We start from the raw sequence: 17,614 nt of genomic DNA on the forward strand, positions 1-17,614 counted from the left end.
TGAAAATGGTAATTTCTCCCAATTTTTTATTGGAAAATATACTTCTATGCATATGTTTTGTTTAGTATTAATTAATTCTGCATGACATTCAATAATAAACATTGCCGACTGGTTTAGTGTTGATAACTTAGATGCGTATTACTTTATCCTTAATAAATTATTTTAGTTTTAGAATGATAACAGTGATTTTATAATCTTTTTTTCGTCTACTTAGATGGATTGTGTTTAATAAAGCACAATTCGTGTAAGTAAGGAAGTAACATGAACAAGTAATATCTTGATCATGCTTCTTCCTCGTTATGCATTATTACTTCCATATTATTCATTTAAATGATCAAGAATTATGGAGGAATAAATGTAATGATAAAAATAAAGAGCATTTATTGGTTTCTGCTGATTTTCAAATAATTCTAGATAATTTAGAAAATCATAAAAAATAATCAAACAAAACTAATTATATTGCAACTTTGAAAAGAAAAAACAATTTAGGACAAACGAACTCAAAAATTTTACAAAGTTAAATATCTCCTTTTCTGTAATTGTTTAAATATGGGCAGGCATTTTCTGAAATAAAGACGAATTTAAAATACATGATTCAATGCGCTTTAAACAATGAATTAAAAAAAAAAAAAAAAAAAAAAAACGGAATGTTTTTATCTGAAAAAAGTAATAGTAAACAAAGCATGAAAATACGTCATTCACCATACAAGCGAAATAAAGAACTCCAGTAAAAGTTTTCATCAAAAATGAATTACTAAAACATTTTTTCCACTTTTATCAACAATCTTTTTATTATTGGTTACATAAGGTTTAGCAAACCCTCAATAAATACAAAGCCAAGCGGAAAAACTAACAACTTTTGCAAAACCCGATCCTCTGAATATTCCTTTGCTTCCTCTAGCAGGTGTCTCACCCGCATCAATATTAATAAGAAATTCTGATAAAAAAAATTTCAATGGGAAAGAGTAATACATTTTTGAAACCCCTTTTTGATCAGAGGGACCAACTAAAGTTATTTGAAGTTGCGGAAATAGAAATGTGCAGACAACTGCGTCTAAAATATTTTGCTTTGGTCCAAAGGACAAAAACTAATTTTATTATCGGAATTCGGATGTTTATATCGAAAAGCAACTGAAAATATCTTTAGAAAAACAAATTGGAATAAAATGTCAGAGGAAGCAGAAAACCCATAAACACGATACGGAATCGATTACGCACGGCGTAAAATGTTTAGAAATACTAAAATAAGTCATTTCCAAGGGTAAAAAATATCATAAATATTTGCAGCAAGTTTTGTTAGGCAGAATGAATTTATATTCAATTTGACCCACCGAAGCGTTGATAACAAAATATAAAAACAAAACACTGTGTCTCGCATAAAATCCATTGTCCTATGTTCAGTTATCTATGCTGTTTGGAAATACTTCGGTTATGTTGGTGAATTTTATGGTAGAGAACATTTTTTTTTGCTTGTTTTATCTTTCATTTTTAAAGTTCAACTTCAAGACTATGTACCACCTCATCTGCAGCTTTTGTAAGTCTCCAAAATTTGTTTCATAAAAGAAAGTTCTAACCAATAAGGATGCTTTAAGAAGTCTTTGTGCTATTGTTTGTATTGCTGAAAGGAATACTGAACGTTGCAGGCGTATTACACTGGATAAATATTTGAATTTATAATCAGGTCAAGAAAAATATTAAAAGGAAATATAAAATTTACTTAAGTATTCATGTGACATGAATGTATATAATTTCCTCCTGGAAGCTACACAAATATTCATTCAACATAAAAAATAAATTAAACAAACTTTCGAAAATGAATACAATGTTACATTATTAGAAGTTTTCTATTTTTTTTAAATTAAAAATTAGAAATAATTAGCAGACGTGTGATTTAAAATGGGCTTATTTTAATGAAATTCTGAATATCTTTTCGAAAATAACTAAAAACATCACTTTAATTCATCATATGTCAATGCGTATAATCTGTTTAGCGAAATATACATCAATTTAGAGAAAAACATTCAAGTGCATCAATTCTAATGTATTTCAAATTAAAAAAATATCAAAATATTTTCAAATCACATTACAAAGAGGATAAATTAGATATTATTTTTCTTCTTTCAGCAATAAACAAATTAGTATTGATAGCTTCGAGAAATATAATTGATAATTTTTTTCTCACCCAAGATACCTGTTTTTTCCGAAGTTCATTTCTGAATTCAGGATCATTTTGGTTCCTCAGACAAATCAATGTAAGTTTACAAATAATGTGCAACAGAAGCAGATATTTATGAAATAAATAACATACATAAATACAAAGGTTGTTATATCGTTCAAACCTTTTTAGCCCAAATTGGTATTTGTTAGTAAAAATTGGTAGTTAGTACTCCAATAATATTGAAACACAATTTAAAAGTACTTTTTTAAAAAACTTATTCATTTCATCCAGATGGATTAATTAAAATGATTCTTTCATTGTTTAGTTATATTTGAATCAGGTTGCCTCGTGGAGCGTGCAAGAAGATTATTCCGTTGATGCTAAATGGTGTCATCCGGCCGGGAAGGGTTACCGAGAGTTTTCCCTAAATCAATAATAATTTTTAAAAAAATATTATTTAATCACTATAATGCACGTTTTTACAAAACATCGTAAAATTAGATATTTTTAAAAATATGTGTATATTTATTTTAATTTTGACTTAACCATTATATAGATTCATTCTTAATTTATTACTGCACATTTAAATCATCCAAAAAAAGCTACTTTATTTAAATCCAAAATTTAACAAAGCAGAAATCCTTTAATGCCAATTATTATTTTATACAGAAATAATAATGATAAATGACATTCTAAAACACTTCATTGATTTTATAATTGAAAGGCATTGACCAGATAAATTATTAAAATTAAAAAGAAAGATTTCAGAATATTGAAAATTGGAACCTATCCAATTACCTGATATTTTCTCAAAAATTTCCCAGAAGATTTTATTTTCTTGGAAACCCTAATTTGATTTCATAAGAACTCCAAAAACAATTTTCAAAACTTCTATTAAAGGTTTTATTCGAAGTCTTTTTGCAAGTAAATGCTGTAATTTAAAATAAATTTCACTTGCGAAACATGGAATAGAAATATTTTTTTGACAATCCTACTTGGAAATGGGTTTAAACTCCTACGATTCAAATAAAGGCTAATACGGTTTTTAAAGTAGTTATAATGCTTCATGAAAAGAAAATTTTTGCTCTTGCAATTCAAATGAGTGTTTCATTCAAATCTTAAGTTTTGAACTAAGCAGTTACGCTTTCGAGTTGATATCTAAAAAAAATGATAATTGAATAAAATGTTAGATTTGAAGTATATTATTAATCTGGGATCCAATACTTTCAGAAGATTTCATTATATTTTCTTTGAATAGCATGATTATTACTACTCTTGATTCAAAAACTAAAACTAGGCTTAAAAAATAAGAAGCACAAGGAAAAAAATAGTGGCCTTCGTTTAGTATTAACCGAACATGGATAATCAAGTTATTTACATTTTTTCTTTTCAATGATTATTTTCAAGTATCATTTGGAGGTTGAAGTGATATTCATCGTCTTATAAATTCAGTTCAAAATGCTTGATTTATAGCATGACTACTACCCTGTTATGCTTTAGTACAAGGAGACCCGTTTTAGGAAATATATCATTTCAGTAAGCTACACGTTTCCTTTTTATACGAAATTCTACAGGAACCTCTTTCCAGTTCAATTTAATTGTGTCAGTGACTATTTTTGTGCTCTTTTACTAATTTGTTGGTCAACCGTGTCAGTAAAACTGACAATTCTTTACAATTTTCTGAACAGACAGAAAGGTAATTTCTCTACTGAGGTGTTGTGGCTGATGAATGCTTTCAAAATAATTTTATAACAGTTACGGCTAAGTGAGGTCATTTAGTGTTACTCAAATGTAATTATTATTATTTTTTTTTATTTTTTATGGAGAAAGAGAGAGTTTCAGAATTCATTATAAAACAATGTAGAACTTAGTTTTGAAAGTACTGAAAACGCTACAATCTTTAAAAATTAGTTATTTAGCAGAAACTGGCGGTGGGTTCATTTTAGAAGCTCAACAGGCCGTTCGAAGGTAAATTCTTTCTTAAAAAAAAAAAAAAAAAAAAAAAAAAGGAAACTACGTTTATTTATGTGTGTTGTCTAAAATGCAGTATGTTAGTAGAAAGAACATTTGCTGCACCGGTACGCAGAAATATTAAATATGGAGTTTAATTCCATACATAGACAGTTAAATTTGTCTGTATATTATCCCTTGTTGAAATATCTTAAAGAAAATAAAGGATATGTGACAGTTTCTTTTCTTCCTCAATAATTTGTATTAAATTTATTTTCAGAAATGGGAGTATGAAAATTTCAGGATATTTGTTTTTAATGCATGAGAATTTTGCAGATTTTTTCTCAAAAATGAAAAATAATTTATAAAAGAGTAAGAGTTTTTATGCTTTTTAATAAAGAGGTGTCTGGAATATTAAAATAATACCAGAAGAAATAGAAATGATTATTCTTTACAATGGATAAATACAAAAAATGCTTTTAGGCTGCTGATTTGTTTTTTCATTTTTGGAATAATTTCGATTAAAAGAAAGAAAAAAGTAAATGAAAAAGGGAAATCTGTCCCTTGTAATAGCATAACATTAATCCAATAACTACAAGAATATTTTTGAGTATGAAAAACTCTTCTCATCATCATAAAAGGTAATATTATTGGTCCTTAAGCAAAAGTAGAAAAAATAAAAAAAAAAATTTCTGTTTTTAAGCAATGTGGTTAATTTTCTCGTATCGTCTGAGAAAGGTTATGTACATCCATGTTGAAATTAATCATTTCAAATTAAAGAATTATTTTAAATTGGAATATATTTTTCTGTAAGGTTTATATTTAATTGATAATTATTTAAAACCAATTATTCACATATATATGTAAAGCCAACGATGCTGAGGTTTGGAAGGAGAATTGATTCGTTGAGACGAAAATTGTTTCTAGCTTACAATTTTCTTTACTTGGAAATCTTTTTTTTTATTTTTCTTTATCGTTTCGGTGGAATCTGCTGAAATCAAATGCACGAAACCAGCCTTATTGTATCAAAATTTACTGGAACTTCTTATCAATTGAGATCTCCATTTTTATGAATAGTCTCTTTTAAAAAAATTTTTTCTGATACATAAATTCGATCGTCTCAAAGAAATATATTCAATATATATGAAACAATATATTAAAATGTATTGAAAAATATATAGTGGAGAGAAAGTTGTGATTTATTTTTAAGGAGATTCACAGAAAACCAAATCATTTGTTGACCTTGAACAAATATATTGCTACCTTCTATTTATTAAATAAGCTGGGAAGTTTCAAAGAATGTATGGAAGAAGGAAAGCCTTTTACACTTTATGGTGGAAGCATTTTTTTTTATATTCCTACTTTTATCGGATGAAAATTTTATTAAATCGATTCGGAAATGACAATTTATTATAAAAGGCTTTCAAATAACATTTTCGAATTGTAAGCCCCATAAAAGTTCCAACTTTGAAGACATTCTATCAAAGGAATAAGCTGTTTCATTCCTTATATATTACTTTTATATGATATTACTTTTCCATTCAAGAGATCTAAGAAAATCACACTATTGATAGATTACAGAGCACCAATATTAGGAAAAGAGACAACAATTAATCGGTTTAGGTTGACAGTTCTCTTGTAACAATTTTCCTCTTATATGAAGAAAGAAAGAGGAAGAACTTTTCCAACTGCAGGATAATTTAAGATCAAATTAAGGAGATGTTTCAAGAAATTATTTTGATCTCTTAAGAATGGTGCACTGCAATCTTTTTGAAAAACAGCATTTACTACGAATACGATACATAGTTGTTTATGAGTTGTTCCTTTGTGAATCTTTATTTTGATTTTATAGATTCCCATATTATTAAAACATGTTGTTAATGGATAATAATATATTAATATATGATATAATAATATTATAATATATATATATATATATATATATATATATATATATATATATATATATATATATATAATATAATAATATATTATTATATATTATTATATATTATTATACATAAATAATATTATTATACATTCAGAATATAAAGTAATTAAAGCATGTTTAATGAAAGTGATATTATAATTATCCATATATTATTTTAATTAGGAGTTAAAATACTTTCAATGCAATACAATACATATAACCAATCTGTACTTATTACAATACGTTTTTTTGAAATTAAGAAATTTATTCATTCCTTTTTGTGTGAGTACTTCCGTAAAAATAAATAATATATTGAAAATTTCAGAAATCCTACAAATGAAAACCATAGTGACCATGTTGATGACTCCTGTATTTTTAATGGTCTACAAATCATTATCTTCTTTTTTTAAAATTTATTCCATCTTCATCTATGAGCAATATTTTAATTGCCTTTACTTAAAAAGGAAAGTTGAAGAGACACTCATTATAAAAATATCACAGAAGTGAAATTGTATAAATTTATATTAGCATTTCAATATCATTATTACTGAAATTTATTTTTACATTTATAGACATTTTAAAAAAGTATTCAATCTTTCAAATTCCTTCACTTTTTTTCATAAAATTCAACATTTAATGAGATTTAATTACGCTCATTGCTATCAAGGGATTAAAAGCGAAACTCTTTTGTGCATTTTAAATCACGGATAATTATTTATGCAAATCAAGAAGATTATAAAAAGAAAGCGCTTCGCATATATCTTATTCAGAATTTTAAATTAGAAATTCACTTCCTTGTTTAAGAGAGCGACGATATTTCTCAGGTGGCATTGTTAAATAAAATAGACTTTTTACCTTCATCCAACATTTAAAAAATGTCTTAGCTTGTTATAGGAATACTGTAGGGAGTATTGTTTCATTCACTTATTTATAATTTATAATTTACCTATAATCGACAAATAAAATAATAATCGCTATTAAAAGTATACTCTTAATGAAATTTGTTAATAATTAAGCTTACATCATTAACATAGTAATTGCATTACTCAATAGAAGCAATTTAAAATCGACTCTTCGATAACACCACCTAATGACTAAATTCCTGAGGGACTATTATATGGAGAAAAAAATGAGAAATCAACTATACAAACTTAGCTTCCTCATTATATATGATTTAATTAAAACTATAAAAATTATTTAGTTATTTCAGTTTAAACAATTAAATGGAATTTATTATGTGATCCAATTAAAAGATTACATTATTATTTGAAGATTTAAAGCAAACGTTAAAAGCGAATTAATGAAAGTACTTCAAACTTGGTAAATTTAATATAAAGTTTACTGTTTCACGTTGCAGATTATGGTATTTTAATTATAATAACGTTACAAATATTGAATAATAATTTAATTAAAGCACTCTATGAATATTTTGTTAATATTATTTCATTATAACTCGTATTACATTCATTACATGTAATTGAAGGCAAGAGCACAATTGCCTTCAATTACATGTAATAGGAGTTGGTTTTGAATTATCTGCACTTAACAAGAACTGTGATAAGATTAAAATTGATTATCTGCGATGAGAACTGTGGAAAGATTAACCGCTAATTAAAAGTTTTTTTTAACTATTGAATCCAAATTTTTTAACGTCTTTGTGAAATCTGCTTTTAAATTGTATGAAGCAATCCTCGTTTCTTTGTCCATAATATAAAGCGAAAGTAATTGAGTTACAAATGACGTACATGCTGAACCAAATTTGGTTACTTTAGTATAGGTAAGTAAAAAATATATAAATATTTATTACTCCTGATTGAAATAAGTTTTAAATTAATTTTCTAGCCATATATTGCTTGATTATTGTACCATTCCATAATGAGTCAACTAATCCTAATGACTTTGAAATTCATTTCACTTTTCACTTTAATTTCCAACAAATCAATCAGTTCTGCTCTGATCAGTTACTGACGAAATCAGCGATTTTAAACCGAGAGAGCGTCTCTTGTTTCAGGAGCGCCATGTAGGTCCAAGAGTACGTTTTATCTGCTCATGCGTCACATTCCCTTGTACAACTCCTTTTTAAAGAGGGGGGGGGGACATTCACACATTTCACAAATAGAACACAGATTAAGGACAACCAAGCGCGAACCGGGACGCCCAGATCACGGCAAAGACGATCTTCGCCCATGCTAGGATACCGATCAATGAGTTTTAATTTATGATATAGAATTTATAATTACTACATCATGAATAGAAAATTCATATATGAATTTTTTTCTCATACTTTACATTTCCACATTTATAATAATGACCATAAAAATGTTTGTTGTGAAATTTTCTTTCTGTTACAAAGAAAATACATGATTAATTTTCTGTTTAAAAGACAGAAATAAAATTACATCGTTATTGAAGGCTTTATAGGTATACATTTTCTGGTTCTTTTGAATATCAGTATAATAAACATGTTTGATTGACTATTGATGCATTCAAAAATAACTTAAAAAGCAAATTCAATTTAAATGGAAAGCATAAGTAATCTAAATAGCATTCTGATAAATTTTTTTATTGCGGTTATAAATTTATTATATTGTCTGAATGTAGATAGTTTCATGTAATTTCTAGAATTTTATTATTTCGTTTTTTTTTTTTTTTTAATATCTCATAGTTTAATATATGAATTTTATTAGAAATTTTTAATGAAATGTGATTCATGAAACTAACTTTTACAAGCTTTAAATAAAATTACTTTATGTGACTTTATATATCTCTTAATATTTCAGGATTGCCAACAGCAGCAAACTGCATGATCTTGATATGCTGGACGAAGTGCTGAAGCATTACGATAGAAGGGCTTTACCAACCGGATCTGAAGGTAAAATTCAATAGTAGTACTGAGCAAGAAACCTAAACTGCAAAACTACGAAATACTTTAAAATTAATAATTAACTAGTTATCTGAACATAGCTTGTTTATTCATTGTAATTTCTTTCATTAAAACGAAATTATCAAAATATTACATAAATGAGCTGACGGAAACATTAAGGAGGCTAGATAACGGCCAAGTGTATTTTAAAAAGGTAAATTCATGATTATTTTCTATATGATTTTCTCATGCAATAGTTCTATTAAATTGTAGAAGTTGTTATTTCATATTCACCAATTTTTGCATAAATTCTAAATTCAGATATTTGCATTGCTTTAAGAATGACGTCATACATTGCATTCATCACATTAACTGTTGCAATAATCGAGTTTTGCAATATTAAATAACACCACTTGCTTATTTAATATATAAAAGTATTTATTATTTATATTAATATTAAAATTATTTTTTATGCAAGACGTTCAGTGAAAATGATCAATGATAGCCTTCTACTTTCATAAGTGCAAAGTAAGTTTTTACTTAACCTACTACTTTGAATTCAATTAAGTTTCCAGAGCCTCAGTAGATGCCACTGCAAAAGCCATAGCTGTATTAGGACATAAAAAGGGAAGTATGGAATATTATTCCCATCCTTTTTCAATATGTCTTCGAAAGAGCCATATTTAATCAAAAGAGAAATTTTAAAAAATTGAAAAAAAAGTTATTGTTAATAATTTATGATTATTAAGTGAAAATGCAAAGCTATTTCTTTGATAGTGATCTTCAACTTCGTAAAATCGATCTAAATCGTTAGAACAATTTAAAAGATTTAATAATGAAGATTGTAACTTCATTATTGGTTATAATCAGCTTGGTTTCAAGGAAGGGATTTTTTTTTGACTAGATAGCGTTATTGTGTCACCTCAAAAAGATCTCACTGAATAACTTAAAAACCATTGGAAGACGAAGACATTTTCAAGCATATGATATTCAAAATAAATAATTGAACTTGAGATGGCATTCCTTTTATTACAGTGAATTGAAGTAAAATTATATATAAAAAGGAATGTTAAGAAGATACTTCACAAATCGGTTAATTAATTAAATATTTCTCTTCTCCATATATCATTCACGTTCAAATATTCAGAGATCTAAAGTATTTATATTTAATACAAGATAAATTCATATGAAAAAAAGGGCTTCAGTTGAATTTTTGGCGTATAATTATTTTTGATAGTAAGTGTAGGAAAAAAATTTCCATTGCTCATAAAATGCTTTCTAATTTCTTTAAAACATTATATTTACTTCTTTTGGATATTGTTCTCATTTTATATACGATAAAATTTCAACAATTTACTAATTTATAAATTAATTTCCAAATAGATGAATTTTAAATTGTTTTCTGAATTGAGCTTTTGGTATCACATTTTTATAATGCTGGCTGAGAAAATTTGAAGCTCCATAGATGAAGATTTAGAAGGATTTGACTGCAATTGAGATTGTCGTCTGTCGTGTTTCAGTATTTTCGAAAATGATATTTGCTAAATTCTAAAACTTTTTACATCATTTTTCAACAGAAATAAAGCATTCATTTTTTGAAAAATAATTTTAAATTCATAATGGAAAAATTCGGAGTACAATAAACAAAATTGATGGAACTAAGAAATATCTAATGAACGTTGGCATCTTATCTAATTTTTGAAAGGATTTTTTTCATAAGCAAAAATTCAGAGATATTCTCTCGTATTTTTAAATGGAAACTTTTAAAAATCATTTTTGTTTATACCGAATTCGATATAAGAACTCTAAAAGTTGAGTATGTTGATATATTTAAAATATGAAGTAAATTTAATATTTTTCATTAAATAATACTTAACCCTTAAAAATTTAAATAACCTCTTAGGCGGCACAAACTCTTTGTCAACTTCATCATGAATAAAAATCTAGCGTCTGATAAAAGTTAATTTAAATATGCCGAGAAGTTTTGATTCGTTCACTGAATTCATTTAATCTGTAAATATTTCTATCCTCTAAATCTGTAAATATTTTACTATATTAACAAGCAGGAAAAGAATGTATTATATTGTATGTTTTGTTTGCTGTAATTAGAGTTTCATTTGGAATTGCTAATAATTTAAGCAGATGTCTATAAAAATTACCGTGTTTTTGATAACATGAAAAAATATTTACTTAAAAGAATGCTAAGGATTTTCAGATTAGGACAGTTCTAAAACATGAATCACAACTCCAACCTATATTCATTCAGAATTTCTCTAGATTTCCCCATTATAAATTTAAAAATAATATGTTGAAGATCTAGCCATGACTATTACTATTGAAGAATATAGAAAAAAGATTATTTTTGATTCTTGATTTATACAATTCTAAATGGAAAGAGGACAGAAAGAATTAGTTACACAATTGTATAAAAAAGAAGATTCTGAGGATATACACTTCAATGTTCAAGCCACAAATGCTTGATGCTAATGAGAGGAAAATACGATTTAGAATCAGCAACATTTAAAAGATTCAAATTTCTCACGTATTTATTACTTTCTAATGTTGATCAAGAGAAAATTATAGGAAAAGAATTTTTATTCTGAACAATCTCATCCAGCAAAATATTTTAATTTATTTTTTATGGAAAATCTGTGAGTCAAAATAAACTTTAATTTAATTTTAAAATAAGTAAAACCTACATCGTGTGCAGAAATTATTAATCCCTCGATTCAAATGATAGGGATTGAATTGTCCCGCTCGTGAGGAACTTTCTTGAGCAAGCTAATAGCAACGAGTTGCATACGACAGAAATTATTGAAAGTTGATGCTTTCTATGAAACGTTTTATTCTTAAAAGTCCTTTTTATGTAAAAAAATCGCAAGTTTTGATATTAATCCCTGCTCTTAAAACCAAAAAAATTAAATAGTCTGCTTGAGTAGTGCTGATTGAAAATAAATTGCAGTTCAAAGGTTTAATAGAATTTATACTTTTTCACGTATTACGAAATAAGAAAAGATTTTTCAATAGATTTTTCTCAATTTAATGATAAATCTTTTAGGTGTAAATTGAATTCACAAAAATTTCTTTAAAAATATCATTTTATTACTTATAATTATTCGAAACTTTTCTTCATTTCTTTTTAAAATACATTCCAGTTTTAAATATTTTAATTTTTTTTTCTTTTTAAAAACTATCATTTAGAAATAAAAATGGAAAACAAGGTTAAATTTATTTAAAGAAAAATGTGGCTAGACATGTTCAAATAATTATTGCAATAAGTAAGCAACAATTTACAATGTGTTGAGATGACAAGTAAGAAAATTTAACGATTTCTCTTATTGTAGAGTTTTACACGATAAAATAATAAAATACTACAGCTTTAAAAGATCATGCCAAAAAAAATTAAAGATACATTTATAGGGAAAAAATTAAATATACATTTATAAAATATAAAATTAGAGGATATAAAATCTCATTAAAAAATTTCCATTAGCTTTCTTTTGCATTTGATTGAATGCTTTTTTTTAGCCTGGAATTATATTCCGGAAGTTTAAGATAAAATAATTTGTAAAAATTATCAAAATAAATTATTTGAGAAATGGTTGGCATTCAGTAAATGCCTCTGCGGACAGGTCTTACTTCAAAAACTTCTTTCTTCCATCAGTATGCCTTAACTCTGATATTTTCATCAATAAACATAAATCATTAAACATAACATGATGTTATATTTACTACATAAATTGTATTTTTATAAGTCATGTTAATGCATATAAAGATGCAAATCATCAAGATTAGCAGAAATAAGAAATAGGAATGTTGAAAAAGCATTTAGTAAATAAGATAAAAGTGTTATTTACTTTGTTTTGACAGTTCTATTGCGATTATTTGGTTAATTATGAATATAGGAGACTACGAGGATATCGGTATCTACGACGATTAAAGAAACTCTAGAAAATATATTATCATAGTACTTAATATTGAACTAGAAGGAATAGGGAATCGTTCTTCATAAAATATTGTTTAAAAAACATAATACTATCATTCTTAAGTGTTTAATCAGGAAAGAACCTTTCTGGAGAAGCAGAGTAAGGGAAAGAAACAGTAAAGACATTTATGGAAAGTACCATGAGTATTTATCAAAAAACTGGAAATAATGAACTAGAAGGAAAAGGGAGTCATTCTGAATGAAATAATGTTTAAAAAACATAATACAATCATTCTTAAATGCTTAATAAGGAAAGACCTTTCCAGAGAAGCAGAGCAAAGAGAAGAAACAATAAAGACTTTTTGATAAGTACCATGAGTATTCATCAAAGAACTGAAAACAAACAAACCTGTTGATATATTTTAATATATTTTTTATGTTCGTTTGATATTGTGATAATACCATTCAAATGAAATTAAATTTCATAAAGCAGAAAATCATTCAGAAAAATTTAGAGAAGTCTGCTAATATTTCTAAAGAAATATTTAAATGTTTAATTTCAAGATAATGTCCTTACTGCTTTATATTAATAATTCCATTTTTGATCAATGAATTATTTATTTTTGTAATAAGCCTTTATTAATTAGTCCATAGAGAACTCTTGATGAATCAGCTAGAGAAATGAAGTTTTGAAAGTCCTGACTATAATGCTATTTTGAGCACAAAATAATTATTTTCAGCAAGGGAAATTAGCAAATATTATGATATCCTAATCGACTAATAAATCTATTCTAACTGTTTAAAATTGAGTGCTAGTGCGTGTAAGGAAATATCTAATGAATAATCTAACATATTCATTTGTATTTTAAAGGATTACGCAAAATTTAAAACTTAATTTAGTTGAGTTCACTATTTAGTTTATTCACGAACATGAAATCAGGATAACCATGTTGAGAAATTAACACATTTTATTGAAAAGAGAAATAATGAAAATTATTTTATTAATGTTGTCATAAATTTAAATAAATTATTTTCCTATATTTAAATAATATTATAGATATGAATTTAAACGAATTAAATAGAGTATTTTAATTTTATACCAGATTAGTATTTAAATAAACAAACTTAAATTTTCTTCCAATAATGAATTTTGTGTAATAAAGATATGCTTGTTCTTGTGTAATGAATGCATTACTTAAACACATTATTATCCTTATATTATACATATTATACATAAATATATTGTTACAAAAATATATGATATTTTAAGTGCCGTTAGAAACATAGGAAAATTAAATGAAAAGATATTTTTATCTTTTTTTAAATTAATGGAAAAAATATATTAAATCTGACCTTTGCTTTTTATTAAAGTTTATTATGAAACTAAAAGAAAAAAAAGTATATTTTTTACATTGTTTATTTACAAGATGTTAAATTAATTTTAATAGGAATATGAAAAATATGTACCTTTAAGGCAATTACTATTTTCTAAAACGATTTAATTTTGGCCTTATTTTTGCTCCTATTACATATTCATATACTCCTCTACAAAAGAATAATCTAGAAATGAATGAATGAAGACTTTTTGTCTTATTTTCTTTTTAAAATTGATAAAGTAAAAATTTAATATTTCCAATTGAAAACGATGTACATTGTTGGGTTAATTAACTTTAATTGAAAGAAGACATTTTCTTCTTGAAAAATGGATGTTTCGTCAATATTTTCCTGTATATCTTTTCAATGGAAGGTCATTAATCATCCTAACACAGAAGTATATGAATAACAATTCCAGAAGCTGCGTAGAAAGTTTGAAGACTTAATCCTAGCTCTTAGTTGATTTGATGAGTACAATAAGTAAGGAGTCTTAATTTACACTAAAATGAACTGGAAGGACTTTCATTACTTAAGGATGTGAATAAATTTTCTCTGGAAGTGTTCACTCGAAATATCCTTTTAGAGAGGCTTAGTATCTTGCAGCTAGAATTCAGAAGACATTTTCACTATCATGTAAATTAGTTGACATTTTCTCAAGTACTTCATTTCCACATAGTTCTTTTCTAGATAGAAATATTTTAGTGTGATTGGAATACGTTTGATTATTACAAACTTGTATATGACTTATACTTGTTTGCTTGTTATATTTTAATTCGCTTTGAAGATTTCATTAATGGATATTTTGTGATTAGAGTAGCATATAACTTCATGCATAGAACAAGGTTTTAATTAAATATATAAAAATAATTTGATGATTTGAAGATAAAGTTTGTACAATGCAAACAATTTTAATATAATATAAATTAAATAACCTTTTTTTTTCTGAAATTAATATAATAGTTTTACTCACTCTTGTTCCAAAACTTCTCATGGTTCATATATAGTTTAGTTCTGCAATAGTTTAAAGTTCTTTTAAATGATCTAAATGCATAAAAGCCCTTATTGATTATTTGGTGATATGGCAGGATTATGAATATTATCTGTTGCCTTGACATAAATTTCTTACATTTTCTTTGTTTACAAGAATTTAATGATGGATTTCAGTGCAGGCTAATTTTATAAGTCGTGATAAACAACTGCTTGAAGGGTTTGTTAATAAATTTTTTTTACATAAATATTGGCAATAAATATTTTTTTAAGATTCAGATTATTGCTTTATCTATAATTAAAGCTGAGAAGTTTGTTGGCTTTGTAAAAGTTCTTTTATCTGATAGATTTCATTTTAAAATTAAGATCTTATCTTAGAATCTTATCTGCTTTAAATTGGCTTATAGAATAATTTCTTTTCGAAAATTTATCATTCAATTAAGAAATTTATTACTTTTTCCTTGTATCGCTGACAATCGTATTTATTTTGTCTATCAATTTGTTGATTATGTGACTTTTGGAAGATTTTTATAAAATATAACATAAATTTTTCTTTGCAGCATAAAATGATAACATAGTCATAAATCCGAAGCGGATCAAAATGGATTTTAATTGTTAATTTTGAATCTGAATTTTGAATTTAATTTTAATTTTGAATTTGAAATTTTTAATTTCAATGAAATTATTTTATTATTGAGGCCTATACAAAGTTTTATTTCTTCAATAGCGAAAATAAAAAATTCTGCAGTTAATAAAATAAACATTTTCTTTTAACTACAAATATGACTCATTTTTATGTACTTAATTTAAATAATAATTGTCTGAATTTGGTTATACACTCAAGAGTGATCTTTTAAGATGAATTTCATTTGTTAACAGTATTTTGTATTTTTCAAATTGAATATATTGCATATATTTATCTCTTACAATGTCACATAGGAAATTGAATTCCCTAATATTTTTTAAATACTTTTATTACTACAGTTGAGTTTCACGCAAAAACGTCAAATATGGTTTTGGTACCAAGGAATGTTATCTAAACCAGATAAAAAAGTTAACATACAGTAGCTGATTTCGGTAAAAAGGTAATCTCAAAATTTTAGAACATGTGCATTTTCGTTGAACTTGAGTTCAATCTCCTCAACATTAAAAATCAAAATTTTATATCATGAATTATATTAAAAATATATAATTCATCTCAAAATCTAAAATTCTGGAAAGTGAATACATCAAACTCTAGATTATTGATAAAACTTCGGTAATATGTAGTATTTCCTTCCAGAAAAAGTTTGTTTGGAATCAATCTGAAGTCATTTCATGAATGTTAAAATATGGATTTGCAATTCAAATCATAGGTATTTCATCTGTAAAAGTTATACATAAACAAACATAGACAAAGTATTTGTGTAGTAAGAATTTCGAGCAATCTGAATGAATTTTGTAAATTGTTTTTTTTATATACTTTTGCGCGAAATTTTTTTTATATATATAGTTTTTAGCTAATGCGGAAAATTAAAGAATTTTTTTTATACAAACGATTTAACAGAACTTATTAAATTTATAAAGTATTGTTTTATTTTTAATAGTAAATGCATTTTTTAATCTCCAATTTTGGTTTGATATCTTTTCTGTTAAATTGTTACTTTTTGATACTAAATATGTTATTTTACATTCCTTTTCTAAATAAATATTTTACAATTTTGTTGGTTTTCATTTAAATGATTAATATTTTATTAAAATATTATTTTTGAATACCTCTGCAACGAATTCTATATATGTTTGACCAGAGGTTTTTCAATGATTTCGAATGCTGTTTATAAATATTATTGGTGAATTACCCAATGTTTAAGCGTGAACAATTTCATCCGTTTTCCCTATTTATTTATGATATAAAGTTTTCTTTTTCTTTCAGGTGTACCAACTGTTGTGTCTTGCGGGATATTCATTCGCAGTTTTGGATCAATAAATCCTTCAACCATGGTAATATCAAATTATTTCCACAGATTCAAAACATATCTATGGCTGTAATTTCATCAATCATTTATTTTAGTTTATTAAATTACTTCCTTAAATTGGCTTCACATAATTTTGAATACATGAAATGAGTTTCTATCGAAAATCAATGTATGAAGCAGGCTCACGAGTGTAAAGGCCTTTGAAGTGTTCTGTATCAGTTAAGAAATAAAGCGTTAATTAGAACAAATTTAAAATAGTTTAAGTAGTAATAAAGTAAAGGGAAATTTATTTCAAGTTTATTAATTTTTGAAAATGAAAATAATAGTTATTCTTTATTCTTAGCGAATTGATTCCATTCCTTTCCTTTCTTTGGAAAATAAATATGTTGTTTTCACTCAAAAGATTAAAAAAAAGTATTTAGTTTTCTAAAAAATTAAATTTGATCGAAGCTTTGATGAAAATAATGAAAAA

General features: G+C 25.6%; 1 protein-coding gene across 3 annotated transcripts in view; it reads left to right on the top strand.

The window, feature by feature from the left end:
• The window catches only part of LOC129960819 (glycine receptor subunit alpha-2-like), a 178,690-nt gene that overhangs the window by 142,496 nt on the left and 18,580 nt on the right, over positions 1–17,614 (top strand). For all 3 annotated transcript variants that reach the window (XM_056074480.1, XM_056074481.1, XM_056074482.1), the window contains exons 2-3: positions 8,819–8,910; positions 17,100–17,167. In XM_056074480.1, the coding sequence (XP_055930455.1) occupies positions 8,819–8,910; positions 17,100–17,167 (160 nt within the window). The remainder of the gene's footprint in view (positions 1–8,818; positions 8,911–17,099; positions 17,168–17,614) is intronic.

Source organism: Argiope bruennichi, chromosome X2 (genome assembly GCF_947563725.1).
Source record: "Argiope bruennichi chromosome X2, qqArgBrue1.1, whole genome shotgun sequence".
Lineage (NCBI taxonomy): Eukaryota > Metazoa > Arthropoda > Arachnida > Araneae > Araneidae > Argiope > Argiope bruennichi.